This window comes from Petromyzon marinus, chromosome 69, assembly GCF_048934315.1.
Source record: "Petromyzon marinus isolate PM22_M1 ecotype Great Lakes invasive population chromosome 69, UKy_Petmar_22M1.pri1.0, whole genome shotgun sequence".
In the NCBI taxonomy this organism is placed as follows: Eukaryota; Metazoa; Chordata; class Hyperoartia; order Petromyzontiformes; family Petromyzontidae; genus Petromyzon; species Petromyzon marinus.
Genome location: NC_133735.1, coordinates 1,834,613 through 1,860,949, shown reverse-complemented (window position 1 = coordinate 1,860,949; position 26,337 = coordinate 1,834,613). Strand labels below are relative to the sequence as shown.

The 26,337-nt window shown below is 51.8% G+C and overlaps 1 protein-coding gene across 1 annotated transcript in view; it reads right to left on the bottom strand.

Moving 5' to 3' along the window:
• The window catches only part of LOC116937559 (solute carrier family 22 member 17-like), a 55,375-nt gene extending 32,325 nt beyond the window's left edge, over window positions 1–23,050 (bottom strand). Inside the window, exons 1-4 of the mRNA XM_076055096.1 lie at window positions 22,954–23,050; window positions 12,982–13,164; window positions 2,048–2,142; window positions 530–793 (exon numbers count right to left, since the gene is read on the bottom strand). Of these exons, the coding sequence (XP_075911211.1) occupies window positions 530–793 (264 nt within the window). The 5' untranslated portion in view covers window positions 2,048–2,142; window positions 12,982–13,164; window positions 22,954–23,050. The remainder of the gene's footprint in view (window positions 1–529; window positions 794–2,047; window positions 2,143–12,981; window positions 13,165–22,953) is intronic.
• Between the last annotated feature and the right edge of the window lie 3,287 nt (window positions 23,051–26,337).

Genomic DNA, 26,337 nt, shown 5'->3' with positions numbered 1-26,337 from the left:
TGTTGTTGTGATGGTTGTTGTGGTGGTGGTGGTGATGGTGGTTGTGGTGGTGGTGATGGTTGTTGTCGTGATGGTGATGGTTGTTGTGGTGGTGGTGATGGTCGTTGTTGTGGTGGTGGTTGTTGTGGTGGTGTTCCGCTCCTGGCATTGGCCTTTTTGCCGTTCTCTGCGCTGACAGCGGTGTTGGACGAGGCATTGAGGAAGGCTACAAGGACAATGAGTTTCAAAGACAATAACGTCACCATTGTGGTTGTTGTTGTCAAGAGTTGTTGTTGTGTGTTTGTTTGTGCGTGGTTAATGCGGACTGTGATGATGCCTTGCCAATGGACGAGTGTCTGTCCGGCGTTGGAACATCTCAAACACGACGGACAATTCCCACGACATTCCCACGACATTCCCACGACATTCCCACGACATTCCCGACGACATTCCCGACGACATTCCCACCCCCACCCCCCACCCACCCCCCCACCCCCCCACCCCCCACCCCCCCCCACCCCTTCCCCCGCATTGACCCCCAACAACTCACGTGCCCCCGCCCGGCGGGGTCCACCTCCCAGGGCACGGTGAGGTTCAGCAGCGCCTCCCGGTCGGCGCTCCCCTTCCCCCAGGCAGCAGGGGGCGCTGGCCCCGAGTGGCCCGGGCGGCAGTGGTGGCGCGGCGAGGCCGTGAAGAATGCGTCGGACAGGAGATTGAAGGCGAGCGGCACGTTGGGCAGCCACGTGAGCAGAAGCACGGCCCACTGGAAGCGCCCCATGCCACCGGTCCTCAGCATCACCGAGTCGTAGTCCATCTGCACGCCGGCACGCGGAGGGGAGGGGAGTGGAGGGGGGGGAGGGAGGGAGGGAGGGAGGGGAGGGGAGGGAGAGAGGGAGGGAGGGAGGGAGGGGAGGGAGGGAGGGAGGGAGGGAGGGGAGGGAGGGAGGGAGGGAGGGAGGGGAGGGAGGGAGGGAGGGAGGGAGGGAGGGAGGGGAGGGAGGGAGGGAGGGAGGGAGGGAGGGGAGGGAGGGAGGGAGGGAGGGAGGGAGGGAGGGAGGGAGGGGAGGGGAGGGGAGGGAGGGAGGGAGGGAGGGGAGGGAGATATAGGGAGAGATATCGAGGTGCGAATATGCAGAGAGATACAGAGAGAGATACAGACACACAGAGAGATACAGACACACACAGAGAGATACAGACACACACAGAGATACAGACACACACAGAGAGATACACACAGAGACACACACACAGAGAGAGACATATGGACATACCAGAGTATACTTCCAATCCAGTGGAACCCATTCAGTGGTCCGGAGTGTTGCGATCGTCATACAGGGCCGGCTTGCACACCAACGCCACGCTCCCTCAGCAGTTTCGCTTACGGTAGACCATCTCTCCCCGGTGCTTTTCCCACTCCCAGACCCGCAGGTTGTCCCTCGCATTTCCTCAACAGACGGCTCGCAAATAACTCACTCGCAGGTGGGCTGCCCACTTCCTCCATCATATGTGGCACGGCAGCCCTAGCAGGGTCATCCGCAACCCTCTGCCCCGTGATGTTATCCGAGCGGAGGCATTTCCCCTAGACCAAGACCTGTTCCTGGGGGGGTCGGAGATCTGAACACCGGAGATCTGAACACCTTTTTAAATTTTTCCCACCCACCACCACCTCCCCCCCCCTCCCACCTCCCTTTCAGGACGGCAATCGGCGCGAGTCGCCGCAAGTTACCGTTTTCGACGGCATTAAACGGTGACGTGCGAAACCCACTCGTCCCTTGCCGTTCCGCACGGCTCTCCCAACCTCCCCGACGTGGGACGCTGTGAACGGCGGGAGTGGGCCCGTCACTTTCTCTCGACTAGCCAGAACACCTCCTCCGTCGGCGAGGGTCTCTGGCTAAGGCCTGGACCGCGTACCCAATGCAGCCATTGCAGCTGCATGAGCCACATTCCTGAACCTCGCCCATTTCCCCTGGGCATCAGGAGGAAGGGGGGGTCGGAACGATGCCAACATCGGCTGCGGGCGACGATTAAGGTTCTCACGGATGACGAGCCGATAGTCGGAAATCAGAACCTTTGTTTGTCGACGGCAGATGGGAATCCGGTGAAGCTCCTTTTTCCACAGATGTCCAGCAGCGAGTGGGGCGCGCGGTGTCAGCGGGTTTACAACTGCGTACGATCACAGGGAAAACAAATAAACGATAGGAGTTCAAATTAGAGAAAACGGTCAAGGCAGTCACTCACTCAGAATATGGCTTTGATTTGAAGCTTTCGTGACTGCAGCGATTCATATTCTTGGTTCTTTCGGTCAAGTCACGTTGAAGGGAAGCAATAAAATCTATATTTTATTATTTTATTGTTTCCCTTCAACGTGACTTTACCGAAAGAACCAAGAATAAGCCCTTTCTGGCGATGAAAAGAGAGGAGGGCGCCGAGATGTTCAAACGCCAAACGGGCGCACGCCTGCTTGCAAGGCTTCACGAAGTCCGCAACTGATCGAATGTCATACTCGTGGCAAAAAAAACATGCTCTGATAATTTAACGAATGCTTGCATCGTCTTCGAAACTGCTGGGCAAAAGGTGAACGGTAGAAGAGACGATGCAAGTTTCAGAACACCTGTGGCTCGGGTCGAGGAGTTACATCTATGGGACCTTTTTGCCAGTACAGGGACTCCTCGTAAACATTCGGCTTAGGGGCGTTCAGAGATACGAACAAACCTGGTCCGCATTTCATGTAGATGCCACGTGAAGGACCAGTGGCATCTACATCTACAGAATGTGAAGGACCAGTGGCATGTACATCTGCAGAACGTGAAGAACCAGTGGCATCTACATCTGCAGAACGTGAAAAACCAGTGGCAGCTACATCTGCAGAACGTGAAGAACCAGTGGCATCTACATCTGCAGAACGTGAAAAACCAGTGGCATCTACATCTGCAGAACATAAAGAACCAGCGGCATCTACAGAACATGAAGAAGCAGTGGCATCTACATCTGCAGAACGTGAAGAACCAGTGCCATCTACATCTGCAGAACGTGAAGAACCAGTGGCATCTCCATCTGCAGAACGTGAAGAACCAGTGGCATCTACATCTGCAGAACGTCAAGAACCAGTGGCATCTACATCTGCAGAACATGAAGAACCAGCGGCATCTACAGAACATGAAGAACCAGTGGCATCTGCAGAACGTGAAAAACCAGTGGCATCTACATCTGCAGAACATAAAGAACCAGTGGCATCTACATCTGCAGAACATGAAGAACCAGCGGCATCTACAGAAAATGAAGAACCAGTGGCATCTACATCTGTAGAACATGAAGAATCAGTGGCATCTACATCTGCAGAACGTGAAGAACCAGTGGCATCTACATCTGCAGAACGTCAAGAACCAGTGGCATCTACATCTACAGAACGTGAAGAACCAGTGGCATCTACAGAACATGAAGAACCAGTGGCATCTACATCTGTAGAACATGAAGAACCAGTGGCATCTGCGTCTACAGAACATGAAGAACGAGTGGCATCTGCATCTGTAGAACGTGAAGGACCAGTGGCATCTACATCTACAGAACGTGAAGAACCAGTGGCATCTACATCTACAGAACGTGAAGAACCAGTGGCATCTACATCTGCAAAACATTAAGAACCAGTGGCATCTACAGAACATGAAGAACCAGTGGCATCTACATCTGCAGAACGTGAAAAACCAGTGGCATCTATATCTGCAGAACATAAAGAACCAGTGGCATCTACATCTGCAGAACATGAAGAACCAGTGGCATCTACATCTGCAGAACGTGAAGAACCAGTGGCATCTACATCTACAGAACATGAAGAACCAGTGGCATCTACATCTGCAGAACGTGAAAAACCAGTGGCATCTACATCTGCAGAACATAAAGAACCAGTGGCATCTACATCTGTAGAACATGAAGAACCAGTGGCATCTACATCTGCAGAACGTGAAGAACCAGTGGCATCTACATCTACAGAACGTGAAGAACCAGTGGCATCTACATCTACAGAATGTGAAGAACCAGTGGCATCTACATCTGCAAAACATTAAGAACCAGTGGAATCTACAGAACATGAAGAACCAGTGGCATCTGCGTCTACAGAACATGAAGAACCATCGGCATCTACAGAACATGAAGAACCAGTGGCATATCCATCTGTAGAATGTGAAGAACCAGTGGCATCTATATCTGCAGAACATGAAGAACCAGCGGCATCTACAGAACATGAAGAACCAGTGGCCTATCCATATGTAGAATGTGAAGAACCAGTGGCATCTACATCTGCAGAACATGAAGAACCAGTGGCATCTACATCTGCAAAACGTGAAGAACCAGTGGCATCTACATCTGCAAAACATGAAGAACCAGCGGCATCTACAGAACATGAAGAACCAGTGGCATCTACATCTACAGATCGTGAAGAACCAGTGGCATCTACATCTGTAGAACATGAAGAATCAGTGGCATCTACATCTGCAGAACGTGAAGAACCAGTGGCAACAACATCTGCAGAACGTGAAGAACCAGTGGCATCTACATCTACAGAACGTGAAGAACCAGTGGCATCTACATCTACAGAACGTGAAGAACCAGTGGCATCTACAGAACATGAAGAACCAGTGGCATCTACATCTGCAGAACGTGAAGAACCAGTGGCACCTACATCTGCAAAACATGAACAACCAGTGGCATCTACAGAACATGAAGAACCAGTGGCATCTGCGTCTACAGAACATGAAGAACCAGTGGCATCTACAGAACATGAAGAACCAGTGGCATCTACATCTGCAGAACGTGAATAACCAGTGGCATCTACATCTGCAGAACGTGAAGAACCAGTGGCATCTACATCTGCAGAACGTGAAGAACCAGTGGCATGTACAGAACGTGAAGAAACAGTGGCATCTACATCTGCAGAACGTAAACAACCAGTGGCATCTACATCTGCAGAACGTCAAGAACCAGTGGCATCTACATCTGCAGAACATGAAGAACCAGCGGCATCTATAGAACATGAAGAACCAGTGGCCTATCCATCTGTAGAACGTGAAGAACTAGTGGCATCTACATCTGCAGAGCATGAAGAACCAGTGGCATCTACATCTGCATAACGTCAAGAACCAGTGGCATCTACATCTGCAGAACATGAAGAACCAGCGGCATCTATAGAACATGAAGAACCAGTGGCCTATCCATCTGTAGAACGTGAAGAACCAGTGGCATCTACATCTGCAGAACATGAAGAACCAGTGGCATCTACAAAACATGAAGAACCAGTGGCATCTACATCTGCAGAACGTGAAGAACCAGTGGCATCTACATCTACATCTGCATCTACATCTGCAGAACGTGAAGAACCAGTGGCATCTACATCTGCAGAACGTGAAGAACCAGTGGCATCTACATCTGCAGAACATGAAGAACCAGTGGCATCTACAGAAGGTGAAGAACCAGTGGCATCTACATCTGCAGAACGTGAAGAACCAGTGGCATCTACATCTGCAGAACGTCAAGAACCAGTGTCATCTACATCTGCAGAACATGAAGAACCAGCGGCATCTATAGAACATGAAGAACCAGTGGCCTATCCATCTGTAGAACGTGAAGAACCAGTGGCATCTACATCTACAGAACGTGAAGAACCAGTGGCATCTACATCTACAGAACGTGAAGAACCAGTGGCATCTACAGAACATGAAGAACCAGTGGCATCTACATCTGCAGAACGTGAAGAACCAGTGGCACCTACATCTGCAAAACATGAAGAACCAGTGGCATCTACAGAACATGAAGAACCAGTGGCATCTGCGTCTACAGAACATGAAGAACCAGTGGCATCTACAGAACATGAAGAACCAGTGGCATCTACATCTGCAGAACGTGAATAACCAGTGGCATCTACATCTGCAGAACGTGAAGAACCAGTGGCATCTACATCTGCAGAACGTGAAGAACCAGTGGCATCTACAGAACGTGAAGAACCAGTGGCATCTACATCTGCAGAACGTGAAGAACCAGTGGCATCTACATCTGCAGAACGTCAAGAACCAGTGGCATCTACATCTGCAGAACATGAAGAACCAACGGCATCTATAGAACATGAAGAACCAGTGGCCTATCCATCTGTAGAACGTGAAGAACCAGTGGCATCTACATCTGCAGAGCATGAAGAACCAGTGGCATCTACATCTGCATAACGTCAAGAACCAGTGGCATCTACATCTGCAGAACATGAAGAACCAGCGGCATCTATAGAACATGAAGAACCAGTGGCCTATCCATCTGTAGAACGTGAAGAACCAGTGGCATCTACATCTGCAGAACATGAAGAACCAGTGGCATCTACAAAACATGAAGAACCAGTGGCATCTACATCTGCAGAACGTGAAGAACCAGTGGCATCTACATCTGCATCTACATCTGCAGAACGTGAAGAACCAGTGGCATCTACATCTGCAGAACGTGAAGAACCAGTGGCATCTACATCTGCAGAACATGAAGAACCAGTGGCATCTACAGAAGGTGAAGAACCAGTGGCATCTACATCTGCAGAACGTGAAGAACCAGTGGCATCTACATCTGCAGAACGTCAAGAACCAGTGTCATCTACATCTGCAGAACATGAAGAACCAGCGGCATCTATAGAACATGAAGAACCAGTGGCCTATCCATCTGTAGAACGTGAAGAACCAGTGGCATCTACATCTGCAGAACATGAAGAACCAGTGGCATCTACAAAACATGAAGAACCAGTGGCATCTACATCTGCAGAACGTGAAGAACCAGTGGCATCTACATCTACATCTGCATCTACATCTGCAGAACGTGAAGAACCAGTGGCATCTACATCTGCAGAACGTGAAGAACCAGTGGCATCTACATCTGCAGAACATGAAGAACCAGTGGCATCTACAGAAGGTGAAGAACCAGTGGCATCTACATCTGCAGAACGTGAAGAACCAGTGGCATCTACATCTGCAGAACGTCAAGAACCAGTGTCATCTACATCTGCAGAACATGAAGAACCAGCGGCATCTATAGAACATGAAGAACCAGTGGCCTATCCATCTGTAGAACGTGAAGAACCAGTGGCATCTACATCTGCAGAACATGAAGAACCAGTGGCATCTACAGAACATGAAGAATCAGTGGCATCTACATCTGCAGAACATAAAGAACCAGTGGCATCTACATCTGCAGAACGTGAAGAACCAGTGGCATCTACATCTGCAGAACATGAAGAACCAGCGGTATCTACATAACATGAAGAACCAGTGGCATCTACATCTGTAGAACATGAAGAATCAGTGGCATCTACATCTGCAGAACATGAAGAACCAGTGGCATCTACATCTACAGATCGTGAAGAACCAGTGGCATCTACATCTGTAGAACATGAAGAATCAGTGGCATCTACATCTGCAGAATGTGAAGAACCAGTGGCATCTACATCTGCAGAACGTGAAGAACCAGTGGCATCTACATCTACAGAACATGAAGAACCAGTGGCATCTACATCTACAGAACGTGAAGAACCAGTGGCATCTACAGAACATGAAAAACCAGTGGCATCTACATCTACAGAACGTGAAGAACCAGTGGCATCTACATCTGCAGAACGTGAAGAACCAATGGCATCTACAGAAGAATATGAATCCCTGCAGTCACGAAAGCTTTAAATATTTTTTTTACATGTTTGGAATCGATAGAGAGTAAAGTTGGGACTTACAAGCGGACCTCTGGCACATAACTCGTTAATAATTAGAGATTTATCCCTTCCTGGCAATAGCGCTGAAGTGACTTATCAGAACACTTATAGCTCAGCGTTGCTTTGTACCGTGGTTGTTGTTGTTACGTTCGGAACCTCCCCCATGGCCCCCTTACCGGACCACCTTGTGAAATAATCAGCTTTTTAGCTCATTCGGTCCAAATAAAGATTCCGATTCCATCTCAAAGACGAGCTTCAATTGGCCCCCGTCATAGGCATTGACGTTGCGCGCCTTGCCCGGGCGAGCCGGAGCGAGTCACGGGAGAATCTCTATTTCAAGTCGCCGCGCTGGCACGTTGGCCAGGAACAAGCGGTGGCAACATCGCACGGCCTAAGTCTTTTTTTTTAGCTTAGCCGTGCCGGGGAAACCGGAGAACCTGGAGCAAGCCCGTGGGCAATGGGGTGAAAACGCAGCAGCAGCAGCAGCACCCGACGCACACGGCCGATCAGGCGAGGTTGGCTTCACGTGAACAAAACGTGAAGCCGATTTCGTTGCCGGTTCGGCACTAAACCGGTCGCGCATCGGGAGAGTGAAGCCACCACTGCAACATTTACAATTCGGGTGCCGTGACGTTGCAACGACAACGACAACAACAACAACAGGCATCGTTGGTCGACAGCCAGAGTGGTGGAGAGATCTTCCTCCTGTGTCGGTCTTAAATAGACGGGGGGGTGGAATAAATGTGATGTCATCACTTGTGAGCCAATCAGGTGTGAAAGCCAGAGAGGGAGGGTGGGTGATGTATTTATATGTATTACAATTGATATCCATTACCGGTTGGGTTACTCATATGGTAATTATCACTCAATGGCTCATTCGGTAAAGTCACGTATGTAGAAATAAAAGTAAAATTTAAGTCAATTTTAAAATTATTAAAATAAAATTTACATATTTTTTTTTACTTTTATTATGAAGATACAATTTAAATAATTTCAAATATATTTACATTGTATTTCTACAAACGTGACTTTACCGAATGAACCAATAGAGTATAGTTATTCCTGCAGCCACGAAAGCTTCAATTCTATTATGCATGCACATCATGCGTACACATCCTGCCGTTGTTAGGTGCAAGAAATTGCGATACCCGTGATTGTCTGCTCACATTAACCATCGACACATGGTGACCTGGAGAGGCATGCAGTTAAAAAGTGTCATATTACTTTCATAATTCGCTTGAGCAGCAGCACCAAGCCCGTAGCTATCAGAACGGTTAAAACAAATATCTCTCTCAATTCCGATAGAATTTCGAATTAGTCTCGGCCAGCTGTAACTCGTTTTGCACAGAACTTGAACATCATATTCTTGGTTCTTTCGGTAAAGTCACCACCACGTAGAAGGGAAACAATAAAATAATAAAAATATAAAACAATAAAATTCTCACGACGTTTCGACTGCAACACAAGCAATCATCATCATCAGGTGCGAAAACCACAGCAAGAAAAATTTGAAAAAAGTTTTTCATGCTGTGGTTTGAAAAAAGTTTTTCTTGCTGTGGTTTACACCTGATGATGATTGCTTGTGTTGCAGTCGAAACGTCGTGAGAATTTTATCGTTTTATATTTTTATTATTTCATTGTTTCCCTTCTACGTGGTGGTGACTTTACCGAAAGAACCAAGAGTGTGAATCCCTGCAGTCCCGAAAGCTTTAAATAAAAATTTTACTTAAACATTATCAAGATCAACGGAGTGCCCGCGTTGGCGCGCGTGCTCCGTGCAAGGCTGAGAAGCGAAGTTCGGCGAGAAACGCGCGAGATGCGCACCACAGGGCCGAGCAAAGACCCGAGGCCGCGTATGGGGTAGCGTCGAGTAGCATCCAGCAGTATCCCGGTGACGCTGCCGCGCCGAGGCAGCCGCCGCCCGGCCTTCTTTATCCCTCCTCGCGCTGCGACGTAGTTCCGTTCACTCGATCGCGCTGTACCGTACATCCACTTCGCATCCAGAGCGCCACGTCAAATTGGCGCCGACGAAAATCAACGCGCGCTTTTTCGCTCCGACTAAATTTCCCATGCGACACGCCGCTTCAGTCGAGCTGCCGTTCGCGGCCAGGTTTTGCTCCGACGATAATTTCATGAGCTCCTCCTAACCCCCCGGGTGGGACTTGCCCGGTAGGATTGGGGATTCTAGATTTGAAGCTTTCATGACTGCAAGGATCCATACCCTTTGGTTCTATTCGGTAAAGTCACGTGGGTAAAAAAAATTAAAACGGCAAAAAATCACGACGTTTCGGCCACAACACAAGTGGCCTTCATCAGGTGAAGCGACCAGAGTAAAATATCCGAACCAACCATTAAACTAATTTTCAATGGTACAGTATATTTTTTCAAGTAGTGGTATCCCAAACTTTCGCAGCAGCTTAAACTCCCTTTTCACACAATCAGTATGTAAACTCCCCCTTCCCCCCTCGCCGGTCTGCACATGTGCACCCCCTCTACACCGTTCATCATGCTAAGTCCGCCAATTAAATGCTAATTTTTATGCTAATTCCTTTGTCAAGGCGCTCTGTTTCTTCTCGCACAGCTTAAAGGTCGCGGTCTGAGCTTGGCTTTGTTCGCTCCAGCGCTGTCCTCGAGACAGTCTCGTCCCTTCACCTGATGAAGGCCGCTTGTGTTGTGGCTGAAACGTCGTGAGAATTTAATCGCGTTATTTTATTTTATCAATTTATTATTTTATTTCTCATCCTACGTGGCGGTGACTTTACGGAAAGAACCAATTAAGGGGTGAAATGATGACGTCACCACCTGCTGCTCTATTTAAGACCGGGAGCAGGAAGGGGGCTTCGCTATTCTGGCAAATTGCCCGCCGACGCTGCCCGCAATCGCCAGCGAAACGCCGTACTCAAAAAATTGCAAGCGTTGTGGATTCACTCTTCAACGCGCCGGTGGGCTCAAGTAGTGAACTAATTTTGTCTTTTGTCAACGTGACACTCTTTTCTTTGCCGATTGGCCGTGACGGGCAGGTGGAGGGTTACGACACGTTCATAAATAAAGCGACGTAACCCAAAACAGCCTTCGTTACGAGGCAAGGCCCACTGAGCCGGGTAGCTCTTATTATTACACGCTTTCTATTAACTCACTCTGTCTGTTGTTGTTGTTGTCTGCTCAAATCTTGTGACTCAACGTTAACCCACTTCCCAATGTGGCATCGACTGCAAACTTGGTATATACTTCTGTCACACTGATGACGATACCATATTCAATCATTAAAAATTAAAAATATAATATTCTTAAACATTATTTTTACACGCTTTCTATTAACTCACTGTCTGTTGTTGTTATTTGCTCCACATCTTGTCAGTAAACTTTAACCCAATTCCCAATGTGGTATAATATTTTTAAACATTATTTTTACACGCTTTCTATTAACTCACTGTCTGTTGTTGTTGTTGCCTGCTCAAATCTTGTGACTCAATCTTAACCCACTTCCCAATGCGGTATCGACTCCAAACTTGCTATACTTATGTCACACTGATGACGATACCATATTCTATCATAAAAAATAAAAACAAATATTTTTTAAACATTATTTTTTATCTGTTGTGTTTTGGCTTGGGTCTAGTTGTCTACGCTCAACTCACGTTGGCTGTAATTGCCCACGGTCCCCTTACGTTGTGGCCGTGACGGGCAGGTGGAGGGTTATGACACGTTCATAAACAAAGCGATCTAACCCAAAAACACCTCTATTACGAACACCTTTGTTGTACTTTGCAATCCCATCGTGTTTGTGCTCCACGGCTCATCGCATTCCTCCAGGGTGAATAAAAATTCGGCTTCCGTTCCCCCCAAGACCCACCCCCCCGCCCCCGAAAAATAAACGAAAGGTGTAAATAACGCCGTCGCCGTTGTCCTGCGCTGTCTGCATCATCACCGCTTAACAACCCCGGAAGGACCATCACCGATGGTCTGACAACCACTGGGTCTGGCGTGAGAACGTACAAAACGCCAGTCTCAGCACGTGGTGGGGGCAGTCAAGTCGCGGGGCTTCCGCGACCAATCGGTAAGAGGTTTTTTTTTTTTACCATTCTATGGTTTCAATCTTCATTTCAAGCTTTTCGTGACCGCAGGAATCCGCAGTCTTTGGGCAGAGTCACGTGGGTCGAAAATCATTACGGATCGCGCGGCGTTTTCGATCGCCACACGAGCGACCGTCCTCGCGACGATCGGAACGTCGTGTGATCTATTATTATTTTTTTCTTCCTGCAGTCACGAAAGTTTCAAGTCAAAATTTCGGAGCTTCAACCTCGACGAGACCATCCCGAGCGTGATCATTTTGGCTGCGCGAGGTGAGTAAAGGTGGCGACTTCGGAAAGAGGACTGCAGATTTTTAACCCACCCCGCCCCCCGTCTATTTCAGACCCAAACAGGGACGGGGATTTTCTCCACGATCCTGGCCGTCGCCCGACGAGGCGGCTTGTTGTCGTCATCGTCGTCATTACCGGCGAAACGTACAAACAGTATATTGTTGGTTCTTTCGGTAAAGTCACGTTGAAGGGAAACAATAAAATAATAAAATATATAAAAACAATTAAATGTATATAAAACAATAAAATTGTTTTATATATATTTTGTTATTTTATTGTTTCCCTTCAACGTGGCTTAACCAAAAGAGCTAAGAATATGAATCACTGCAGTCACGAAAGCTTTAAATCAGTACTCAAATGGTAAATGTTGTGGCGGGTTTAACTCTCCCAACACGCAAGCGGTTTTAGTGCTGAACCAGCAACTAATCCGGCCCAGTTTTGTTCACGTGGCACAGCCTTACTCTGATTGGCCGTGTGGGGTCGTGGCGAGGTTTGACGACACATTGATATTTACAAACTCGCTTTACTACCCGGCTTCGCCCGGGAACCTGGATTCTTGTCTTGGATTAACACGCGGCCCTACGCGGAGGGTTGGGGGGGGGTGGGGGGGGGGGATGCGTGACGTCAGCAGGCACGCTGCGTGACGCTGCCACGTGTGGGTGACATCACAGACGTGACGTCACCGCTCGCTTGCCGTGCAAAATATGTCCATCATTGCGCGCCCCCCCCTCCCACCCTCCCCCAAAATACAAAAGTCTATTGCTTATACTTTTTCAAATTGTGTACAGTCTGGAAGCCACCCACATGCCAAATTTCAAGTTTGTTGCATGTTGGGAAGTACGCTAAACATTTCAAACAGACGCACATTCACAAATTTCCCTTTTTTATATATATATGTAGATGCCACGCACACACACTAACCATTCGTCGTGGTGACGTCACCAAAGCGCTTGCACCAGGCTCGGTGCAGCTTGAGACTCTCGCTGGCAGGGGAGGTCACGGGACAGACCCAGGCGCCATGGGTTGACCCAGATGACTGGCAGATGCACCAGCTGTGATCCCCGCTGTGCCAAGAAAGATCCCCCTGTACAGCCTGTGAATAGACTGCAGAAGCAAGTGCTGTTAGCGAGCGGCACCAGTGAAGGCCGGCACGGTGACACACGAGGGGGTGGGTGGCCAGCACCACGCCCGGCCGCCTTTGGCAATGTTCACACACCGCAACAGGCAGTCATTTGAGGCTCAGTCGACCTAGGGGTGGCCCAAGACCAGTTCGGATCATCGTCGCCGGTGTTGGTGACCGTGAGCGGGAATTGAACTCGAGCCGCCGGGTTCGTAGCGCAACGAAGCGCTAACCACTAAACTCCCACGAACCACACCTACACACTTACATAACTACACAAACACCGATTCACACCCACAGACCTACAACACACGTATACACACCCAAAGACCGACATACACACCTATTTACACCTATATACCTACACGCAACACACCCACAGGCTTACACACACACCTATTCACACCTATAAACCTACAACAATAACAACCGCCATTCGCCACTAAGTGGCGGTGACGTCACCACGACGCTTGTGCCAGGCCATGTGCACCTTGAGGTCACGTGGAGTGTCGAATGCCCGCGGGCAGGAGGTCACGGGGCAGACCCAGGTGCCACGGGTCGACTGACTGAGATGACTGGCTGGTGCACCACCTGTGCCCCCTACTGTGCCAACCTGCTGTGCTTTAGCCACCCGGCGCTCCGCTCATTGTTGTGAGCGTTGCTCCTCCGCCCTCCGTTGTTGTTGGAGGGCGACTACCTCCAACTGCCCAGTAGCGTCCTTCACGAGCCTCCTCCACAGAGGCCGTTCTTGACACCGCTGGTACCAGTCATCGGCAAGTCCACTCAGCTCCAAGTCCTCCTGTACCACATCACTCCATCTCTTCTCTAGCCCGTGCCGCGCCCGTTTAGCCCCCTCGATCCAGCCGAACAAAAGCTGTTTCGGCATGCGGTGGCTGGGCATGCGGGCTACATGACCCAGCCAACGCAGCTTTGCCAGCCGGAGGAGCTCACCGATGGGACCTTGCCCAGATCTTTCAAGGATTTGTGAGCTCCTCACACAATCCAGCCTGGTTAAACCCAGGATGGATCGTAAGCAGGTCAGCCTAAATGTTTCCAACCGGCGAAGATGCTCCATTAAGGGGGTCCACGTTTCGCAAGCGTAGTGGAGGGAATGACCGTGGCTGAGAAGACCTGAAGCTTAGTGCGGAGCGACAGACCAGGTAGCTTCCACACAGCATTACGCAACTGATGAAAAGATATTGCCGCTCGACTGATTCGGAGTGAGACCTCTGCTGTTAAACTGGAGCCGGTCATAAGCACACTGCCCAGGTATGGGAAACTCTCCACTCTCTCCACAACTGCCCCATCACCGATTGGGAGTTGTGGGGGTGGAGTGTCCGATGGTTCAAAATACCCAGGCAGGTGCTTAGTTTTGGTGGGACTGATGGTAAGGCCCCATCTCTTAGTGGCACGCTCCAAGTCTCAGCAGCAGCGTCTCCAACTCCTCCTCTGAATGAGCAGCTATTACCAAATCATCGTCTTACATAACGTGGTTGAGCAATAGGGAGCCATCCCTTGACCGCACCCGGGCATCCATCAGCCTCCCATTGTATCTGTACCAAATGGAAATTCCTCCGGTACAGCTACTGAAGGCTTCATGAACTACGTGGTCGAAATAGGTGTTAAATAATGTTAGAGCCAGAGGACATCCCTGTCGCACCCCAAGGTGAACAGGGAATGGCTCTGACTCCCGGCCACGTAATTTTACCCGGGCCCGCTCACCATCATGAAGGTCCTTAATAATCGTGAGCAGAGACTCAGGGACTCTGAAAGCACGAAGAACAACCCAGAGCCCAGGGCCTACTGATGGTATCATAGGCCTTGACCAGGTCAATAAAGCAGAGATGTAGGTCTTGTTGGAATTCCCTACACCTCTGCTGCAGCAGACGGACAGAAAATATGGCATATGTGCAGGACCGCTCTTCCCTGAAACCGCATTGGGGCTCCGCAAGCCTCTTCTCAGCGTGCCTGGCAAGGCGATGTTGAATCATCCTTTCCAGGACCTTTCCCGGCACACTGAGGAGTGAGATGCCCCTGTAGTTGTTACAGTCTATACCTACACACACCTACACACACCTATATACCTACACATACCTACACACACCAATATACACACACACACACCTATATACATACACACACACACCTATACCTACACACACACACACAGGCCTACACACACACCTAAATACACACACAACAACAACCGCCATTCGCCACTAAGTGGCGGTAATGTCACCACGACGCTTGTGCCAGGCCATGTGCACCTTGAGGCCACGTGAAGTGTCGAACGCCCGCTGGCAGGAGGTCACGGGGCAGACCCAGGTGCCACGGGTTGACTGAGATGACTGGCTGATGCATCAGCAGTGCCCCCTACTGTGCCAACCTGCTGTGCTTTAGCCACCCGGCGCTCCGCTCGTTGTTGTGAGCGTCGCTCCTCCGCCCTCCGTTGTTGTTGGAGGGCGACTGCCTCCAACTGCCCAATAGCGTCGTTCACGAGCCTCCTCCACAGAGGCCGATCTTGACACCGCTGGTACCAGTCATCGGCAAGTCCACTCAGCTCCACGTCTTCCTGTACCACATCACTTCATCTCTTCTCTAGCCCGTGCCGCGCCCGTTTAGCCCACTCGATCCGGCCGAACAAAAGCTGTTTCGGCATGCGGTGGCTGGGCATGCGGGCTACATGACCCAGCCATCACAGCCTTGCCCGCCGGAAGAGCTCACCGATGGGACCTTGCCCAGATCTTTCAAGGATTTGTGAGCTCCTCACACAATCCAGTCTGGTTAAACCCAGGATGGATCGTAGGCAGGCCAGCCTAAATGTTTCTAACCGGCGAAGATGTTCCATTAGGGGGGTCCATGTTTCGCAAGCGTAGAGAAGGGAGGGAATGACCGTGGCCGAGAAGACCTGAAGCTTAGTGCGGAGCGACAGACCAGGTTGCTTCCACACAGTGTTACGCAACCGATGAAAAGATATTGCCGCTCGACTGATTCGGAGTGAGACCTCTGCTGTTAAACTGGAGCCGGTCATAAGCACACTGCCCAGGTATGGGAAACTCTCCACTCTCTCCACAACTGCCCCATCACCGATTGGGAGTTGTGGGGGTGGAGTGTCCGATGGTTCAAAATACCCAGGCAGGTGCTTAGTTTTGGTGGGACTGATGGTAAGGCCCCATCTCTTAGTGGCACGCTCCAAGTCTCAGCAGCAGCGTCTCCAACTCCTCCTCTGAATGAGCAGCTATTACCAAATCATCGTCTTACATAACGTGGTTGAGCAATAGGGAGCCATCCCTTGACCGCACCCGGGCATCCATCAGCCTCCCATTGTATCTGTACCAAATGGAAATTCCTCCGGTACAGCTACTGAAGGCTTCATGAACTACGTGGTCGAAATAGGTGTTAAATAATGTTAGAGCCAGAGGACATCCCTGTCGCACCCCAAGGTGAACAGGGAATGGCTCTGACTCCCGGCCACGTAATTTTACCCGGGCCCGCTCACCATCATGAAGGTCCTTAATAATCGTGAGCAGAGACTCAGGGACTCTGAAAGCACGAAGAACAACCCAGAGCCCAGGGCCTACTGATGGTATCATAGGCCTTGACCAGGTCAATAAAGCAGAGATGTAGGTCTTGTTGGAATTCCCTACACCTCTGCTGCAGCAGACGGACAGAAAATATGGCATATGTGCAGGACCGCTCTTCCCTGAAACCGCATTGGGGCTCCGCAAGCCTCTTCTCAGCGTGCCTGGCAAGGCGATGTTGAATCATCCTTTCCAGGACCTTTCCCGGCACACTGAGGAGTGAGATGCCCCTGTAGTTGTTACAGTCTATACCTACACACACCTACACACACCTATATACCTACACATACCTACACACACCAATATACACACACACACACCTATATACATACACACACACACCTATACCTACACACACACACACAGGCCTACACACACACCTAAATACACACACAACAACAACCGCCATTCGCCACTAAGTGGCGGTAATGTCACCACGACGCTTGTGCCAGGCCATGTGCACCTTGAGGCCACGTGAAGTGTCGAACGCCCGCTGGCAGGAGGTCACGGGGCAGACCCAGGTGCCACGGGTTGACTGAGATGACTGGCTGATGCACCAGCAGTGCCCCCTACTGTGCCAACCTGCTGTGCTTTAGCCACCCGGCGCTCCGCTCGTTGTTGTGAGCGTCGCTCCTCCGCCCTCCGTTGTTGTTGGAGGGCGACTGCCTCCAACTGCCCAATAGCGTCGTTCACGAGCCTCCTCCACAGAGGCCGATCTTGACACCGCTGGTACCAGTCATCGGCAAGTCCACTCAGCTCCACGTCTTCCTGTACCACATCACTTCATCTCTTCTCTAGCCCGTGCCGCGCCCGTTTAGCCCACTCGATCCGGCCGAACAAAAGCTGTTTCGGCATGCGGTGGCTGGGCATGCGGGCTACATGACCCAGCCATCACAGCCTTGCCCGCCGGAAGAGCTCACCGATGGGACCTTGCCCAGATCTTTCAAGGATTTGTGAGCTCCTCACACAATCCAGTCTGGTTAAACCCAGGATGGATCGTAGGCAGGCCAGCCTAAATGTTTCTAACCGGCGAAGATGTTCCATTAGGGGGGTCCATGTTTCGCAAGCGTAGAGAAGGGAGGGAATGACCGTGGCCGAGAAGACCTGAAGCTTAGTGCGGAGCGACAGACCAGGTAGCTTCCACACAGCGTTACGCAACCGATGAAAAGATATTGCCGCTCGACTGATTCGGAGTGAGACCTCTGCTGTTAAACTGGAGCCGGTCATAAGCACACTTCCAAGGTATGGGAAACTCTCCACTCTCTCCACAACTGCCCCATCACCGATAAGGAGTTGTGGGGGTGGAGTGTCCGATGGTACAAAATACCCAGGCAGGTGCTTAGTTTTGGTGGGGCTGATGGTAAGGCCCCATCTCTTAGTGGCACGCTCCAATCTCAGCAGCAGCGTCTCCAACTCCTCCTCTGAATGAGCAGCTATTACCAAATCATCAGCATACATAACATGGTTGAGCAATAGGGAGCCATCCCTTGACCGCACCCGTGCATCGATCAGCCTCCCACTTACACACACACACCTACACACACTCGCCTACACACACACACGCCTACACACACACCTATACACTTACACACACACACCTATACACTTACACACACACGCCTACACACACACAGGCCTACACACACACATACCTATATACACACACACACACACACCTATACACTTACACACACCTACACACACACCTGCCTACACACACACCTACACACACACAGGCCTACACACACACACCTATACACTTACACACACCTACACACACACCTGCCTACACACACACCTGTAAACACAGACACACCTGCCTACACACACACCTACACACACACAGGCCTACACACACACCTATATATACACACACACACACACTTATACACACACAGGCCTACACACACCTATATATACACACACACACCTATACATTTACACACACACCTATACACTTACAGACACCTACACGCACACCTGCCTACACACACACCTGCCTACACACACACCTGCCTACACACGCACACCTGCCTACACACACACACCTGCCTACACGCACACCTACACACACACATCTACACACACACACCTATAAACACACACACAGGCCTACACATAATGCTACACAGGCCTACACACACACACCTGCCTACACACACACACCTGCCTACACACACACACCTACACACACACCTATATACACACACACAGGCCTACACATAATGCTACACAGGCCTACACACACACACCTGCCTACACACACGCCTGCCTACACACACACACCTGCCTACACACACACACCTACACACACACAACTATATACACACACACACAGGCCTACACATAATGCTACACAGGCCTACACACACACACCTGCCTACACACACACACCTGCCTACAAACAACAACAACAACCGCCATTCGCCACTAAGTGGCGGTGACGTCACCACGACGCTTGTGCCAGGCTATGTGCACCGTGAGGCCACGTGAAGTGTCGAACGCCCGCTGGCAGGAGGTCACTGGGCAGACCCAGGTGCTACGGGTCGACTGACTGAGATGACTGGCTGATGCACCACCTGTGCCCCCTACTGTGCCAACCTGCTGTGCTTTAGCCACCCGGCGCTCCGCTCGTTGTTGTGAGCGTCGCTCCTCCGCCCTCCGTTGTTGTTGGAGGGCGACTGCCTCCAACTGCCCAGTAGCATCCTTCACGAGCCTCCTCCACAGAGGTCGATCTTGACACCGCTGGTACCAGTCATCGGCAAGTCCACTCAGCTCCACGTCCTCCTGTACCACATCACTCCATCTCTTCTCTAGCCCGTGCCGCGCCCGCTTAGCCCCCTCAATCCGGCCAAACAAAAGCTGTTTCGGCATGCGGTGGCTGGGCATGCGGGCTACATGACCCAGCCATCGCAGCCTTGCCTGCCGGAGGAGCTCACCGATGGGACCCTGCCCAGATCTTTCAAGGATTTGTGAGCTCCTCACACAATCCAGTCTGGTTAAACCCAGGATGGATCGTAGGCAGGCCAGCCTAAATGTTTCTAACCGGCGAAGATGTTCCATTAGGGGGGTCCACGTTTCGCAAGCGTAGAGAAGGGAGGGAATGACCGTGGCCGAGAAGACCTGAAGCTTAGTGCGGAGCGACAGACCAGGTAGCTTCCACACAGCGTTACGCAACCGATGAAAAGATATTGCCGCTCGACTGATTCGGAGTGAGACCTCTGCTGTTAAACGGAAGCCGGTCATAAGCACACTGCCCAGGTATGGGAAACTCTCCACTCTCTCCACAACTGCCCCATCACTGATTGGGAGTTGTGGGGGTGGAGTGTCTGATGGTACAAAATACCCAGGCAGGTGCTTAGTTTTGGTGGGGCTGATGGTAAGGCCCCACCTCTTAGTGGCACGCTCCAGTCTCAGCAGCAGCGTCTCCAACTCCTCCTCTGACTGAGCAACTATTACCAAATCATCAGCATACATAACGTGGTTGAGCAATAGGGAGCCATCCCTTGACCGCACCCGGGCATCGATTAGCCTCCCATTATATCTGTACCATATGGAGATTCCCCGGGTACAGCTATTGAAGGCTTCACGAACTACGTGGTCAAAATAGATGTTAAATAATGTGGGAGCCAGAGGACATCCCTGTCGCACCCCAAGGTGTACAGGGAATGGCTCTGACTCCCGGCCACGTAGTTTTACCCGGGCCCGCTCACCATCATGAAGGTCCTTAATGATCGTGAGCAGAGGGTCAGGTACTCCAAAAGCACGAAGAACGACCCAGAGCCCAGGCCTACTGATAGTATCATAGGCCTTGACCAGGTCAATAAAGCAGAGATGTAGGTCTTGTTGGAATTCCCTACACCTCTGCTGTAGCAGACGGACAGAAAATATGGCATCTGTGCAGGACCGCCCTTTCCTGAAACCGCATTGGGGCTCCGCAAGCCTCTCCTCAGCGTGCCTGGCAAGGCGATGCTGAATAATCCTTGCCAGGACCTTTCCCGGCACACTGAGGAGTGAGATGCCCCTGTAGTTGTTACAGTCTGTGCGGTCCCCCTTCTTAAAAAGGGGGACCACCAGGGCATCCTTCCAATCCTGCGGAACCCGTCCAGTGGTCCAGAATGTTGTTATGATGTCATATAGGGCAGTCTGTGCACAAACGCCACCCTCCCTCAGCAATTCGCTTGGGAGATCATCTCTGCCCGCTGCCTTTCCTGGTCTCAGACTCCGGATCGCCTTCAATACTTCCTCAGCAGATGGCACCTCAGCCAGCCACTCACAGGGGGTGACTTCTTCCAATATTTGAGGCACCGCAGCCTCAGCAGGGTCATCCTCACTTTGAGCCACGATGTTTTCCTGGCTGAGGGATTTTCCCTCCCCCAGGACCTCACAGAAATGCTCAGCAAATCTGCGAACCTGTTCCTGGGGGTCGGAGATTGGATCACCGTTTTTTCCCCTAATGATGGTAATAGGTGTGGCGCTGCAGGTTACTTTTTTGATGGAGTTAAATAGAGATTTGTGATCACGGGCCACTGAGGCAGACTCCATCTCCTCAGCAACCCGCGACCACCACCCATCCTTGCAGCGCCTCACGGCTCTCCGAACCTCCGAGCGAAGGCTGCGGTAAGCCTCCTCATTCTCTGACGTGGGATTCTGTAGCCGATGACAGTGGGCCTGTCGCTTTTTCTCAACCATCCTGAACACCTCCTCTGTCAGCCAGGGTCTCTGGGGAGGTCTGGACCGCGTACCCAAAGCAGCCATTGCAGCTGCATGAGTCACAGTCCTAAACCTCGCCCATTTACCCTCGACATCAGGAGGAGTCGGGGACGATGCCAATCCCAGCCGCAAGCAAAGGATGAAATTCTCGCTTGCAACTTTCAACAGATAACTGAGACCAGGCCACTTTATGTTGGAATGGGGTCCTGGGTGTACACCCACCACCGGAGTGGAAGAATGGCAGGCGCATCTTACAGATGACTAGTCGATGGTCAGAGGGCAGATCAGCTCCACGGTAGGTCCTGGTGTCAAGGACATGGGCTCGCATTCGCTGGTCCGTCACTATGTAGTCCAGCAGATGTTCTTGCTTGGACCCGGCATGCATCCATGATGTTGTGTGGATGCGCCGATGCCGGAACAGCGTGTTGGTAATTACAAGCCCATGGGCTGCACAAAAATCTAGCAGCCTCCTACCGTTGTTATTGAGCTGATCTGGCCCATGCCCTCCAATCACTCCAGACCAGGTGCCAGTATCATGACCAACTCGGGCATTGAAGTCACCCAACATGATGACTCTATCCCGAGGGGCCACTTTAGCCAGCACCTGTGCCTACACACACACACCTACACACACACACCTATATACACACACACACACAGGCCTACACATAATGCTACACAGGCCTACACACGCACACACCTCCACACAACTACAGGTCGACACAAAGACAAAGCTCCCCCTGGTAGCCTGCGGCAAGAGCGCAATGGGGCAAAGTGCTGCTCGAGGCGAAGTCGCAGCACCTGGGCAGGGCCTCCGGCCGCCTTTGTCTCTCCAGTGGCGCGGCTGTGCAGGTGCAGTTCATTCAAGGCCGAGTCGACGACGGAACCGCAGAGACACACAGAGAGAGAGAGACACAGAGAGAGAGACACAGAGAGACAGAGAGACACACACAGAGACACACACAGAGACACAGACAGACACACGGAAAGAGAGACACACAGAGAGAGACACACAGAGACACAGAGAGACACACAGAGAGACACACACAGAGAGACACACACAGAGAGACACGCACAGAGACACAGAGAGAGACACAGAGAGAGACACACAGAGAGACACACAGAGAGACACACACAGAGACACACACAGAGACACAGACAGACACACGGAAAGAGAGACACACAGAGAGAGACACACAGAGACACAGAGAGACACACACACAGAGACACACAGAGAGACACACACAGAGAGACACACAGAGACACAGACACACACACAGAGAGACACACACAGAGACACAGAGAGACACACAGAGACACACAGAGAGACACACACACAGAGACACAGAGAGAGAGACACAGAGAGACACACACAGAGACACAGACAGACACACAGAGAGACACACAGAGAGACACACACAGAGACACAGAGATACACACACAGAGACACAGAGAGACACACACACACAGGCCTCTCACCTCGGTTATCACCGCGAGCGAACAGCCAGACCTTTAATAGGCGCTCACCAACTCCACGTTGACGCTCGTCAGATACCCCCCACCACACACTCCCTCCTCCCCCCACACTCCCCCCCCCCACACACACTACCCCCCACACACACTCACTCCTCCCCCCACACTCCCCCCCCACACACACTCACTCCTCCCCCCACCACACACTCACTCCCCCCCCACACACTCCCTCCTCCCCCCACACTCCCCCCCCCCACACACTACCCCCCCCACACACACACACTACCCCCCACACACACTACCCCCCACACACACACTACCCCCCACACACACTACCCCCCACACACACACACTACCCCCCACACACACTACCCCCCACACCCACTATCCCCCACACACACACTACCCCCCACACACACACTACCCCCCACACACACACTACCCCCCACACACACACTACCCCCCACACACACTACCCCCCACACACTACCCCCCACACACACTACCCCCCACACACACTACCCCCCACACACACACTACCCCCCACACACACTACCCCCACACACTACCCCCCACACACTACCCCCCACACACACACTACCCCCCACACACACTACCCCCCACACACACTACCCCCCACACACACTACCCCCCACACCCACTATCCCCCACACACACACTACCCCCCACACACACACTACCCCCCACACACACTACCCCCCCCACACTACCCCCCACCAGAGTGGCTGAGCGAGTTAATTGGCCCGGCTACCCCCCCTCGTCCCGAGTTAAACTTCCGATTGACCCAAACCTGGAAGGGGCGGGGCTTGTAGGGGCGGGGGCTACGAAGGGGGCGGTGGTCTAGCGGAAGAGGGGGAGGGGCTTGGCAGGGTGGGCGGGGCTACGGCAGGGGCGAGGTCTAATGGAAGAGGGGGGGGTTGGAGGAGAGGGCGGTGCTACGAAGGAGGTGGGGTCTAATGCAAGCGGGGGAGGAGCTTGGGAAAGAGTGGGCGGGGCTACGGAGGGACGAGGTCTAAAGACAGACGGGGAAGGGGCTTGGGGAGAGTGGGCGTTGCCACAAAGTAGGCAGGGTCCAATGGAAGAGGGGCTTGGGGCGGGGGCTACGAAATGGGCGGGGTCTGGTGGAAGACGGGTCGGGGTTTGAGTGGGCGTGGTACGAAGGGGCGGGGTCTAATGAAAGAGGGGGAGGTGCTTGGTGGGAGAGGGCAAGGCTGGAAAGGGGGCGTGGTCTAATGGAAGAGGGGTCGGGGCTTGGGGGGAGAGGGCGGGGCCGCGCCGCGAAGGGGGCGGAGTCTAATGGCAGGGGGCGTGACCTCCTCCAAGCAGCGAGGAGCCTCGAAGTGCACCTGTGGGGGCTGTGCATAAATGACGTCACGCGATCTTGGACGATTTTTGACCTCCCCCTCATCACACGGCGTCACAAGAAGTCAGACCCCCCCCCTCAAATATGACGTCACAAAGCTCTGCCCCCCCCCCCCCAAAAACCATATTTCCATTTTGAAAATAAAACATGCTTCAAATCGCTTTAAACTATTAAAGCGATTTAATAGTGCCTCCAGTAGTGCGTATTTCATGTGGCGCTGCACTCTGATGTTGTAGGAGAAAACATTTATTGCAAAGTCTATTTAAGTAGAATGTGTTGTCTATATTTATTTAAAGTTGCGCATTTTGATGTGACGTCACATTTCTCACCTCCCCCCCCCCCTCGTCACACATCGTCACAAATGTCTGACACACCCCCCCCCCCAGGTTCGTGACGTCATTTATGACGTCACGCACTATCACTACCCCTACCCCCATCACTACCCCAACCCCCATCACTACCCCTACCACTATTACTACTCCAACCCCCATCACTACCCCTACCCCCATCACTACTACCCCAACTCCCATCACTACCCCCATCACTACCCCTACCACTACCCCAACCCCCATCACTGCCCCTACCACTACCCCAACCCCCATCACCAACCACCATCACTACGCCAACCCCCATCACTACCCCAACCCCCATCACTACCCCTATTACTACCCCAACCCCCATCACTATTCCAACCCCCATCACTACCCCTACCCCCATCACTACCCCAACCCCCATTACTACACCAACCCCTATCACTACCCCCATCACTACCCCAACCCCCATCACTGCCCCTACCACTACCCCTATTACTACCCCAACCCCCATCACTACCCCAACCCCCATCACTACCCCAACCCTCATCACTACTCCAACCCCCATCACTACCCCAACCCCCATCACTACCCCAACCCCCATCACTACCCCAACCCCCATCACTACCCCAACCCCCATCACTACTCCAACCCACATCACAACCCCAACCCCCATCACTGCCCCTACCACTACCCCAACCCCCATCACTGCCCCTACCACTACCCCAACCCCTCCTTAACCACTCCAACCTGTTCCCCTGTCACCACAACTACACTTTTAATAACCCATACTGCTATTTACTTCAACCGCGATCAACATCTTTTACCTTACAATATCACAATTCCCTGAAAGCGCCTTGGAATAAGGCGCCGGCTATGTGCACACAATCAACCTCCGTAAGACCTCGAAGGAGAGAAAACGCGGCCGGGCATAAATTTCACGACGCACGCAAAGTGGCTCAGTCGGACTGAATCCACTGCCGGCAAAGTCCCGTCGGCGCGTTCGCGACCCGACCGGGCCGCCCGTCCCCCGGACGAGCCCTGCAAACTCCGGAGACCGTGTTGATCCAAGGCCCGGGTCCAAGGCCGTGTTACTTTCGCCAAGGGTCCTCTGTTGCTTCCGCGTGTTCGATTCCGGGGGCGCGCCCAGCGCCAACGAGAGGATGAAAGTGGATCCGGTGCTTTGACGACGCGGCGGCGGCGAGCGAGGGACGACTCCACCGGCCGCCTGAAGGAGGCCGTCGGCTTCTTCAAGAGCATCTGGAGCAACCGTGGGAAACTCGCCGCCCGGTTGGAGTGTGTGTGGGGGGGTGGTGGTGGCACCTCCGATTAGCACGCTTGGCTACGTACGGTGCGAAATAATATAATAATAGGGGTTCATCTTCTTGGTTCTTTCGGTAAAGTCACGTAGAACGGGGATAGAACGTCGTGAGAATTTTTATTATTTTATCCCCATTCTACGTGGTGGTGACTTTACCGAAAGAACCGAGAAGATGAATCCCTGCAGTCACGAAAGCTTTAAATCGAAATATAATAATAGGGGCTTTTCCCCTTTTTGCTGGCAACTAAACTGAAACCTTTTTATAAAGATTCATGTTGCTGCATTAACCACAATACTTGCAGCCAAAATGCAAACAAACAACATACTATATTATATGCATTGTCCTTGAAACTGATTGGTCCACACCAAGGGAC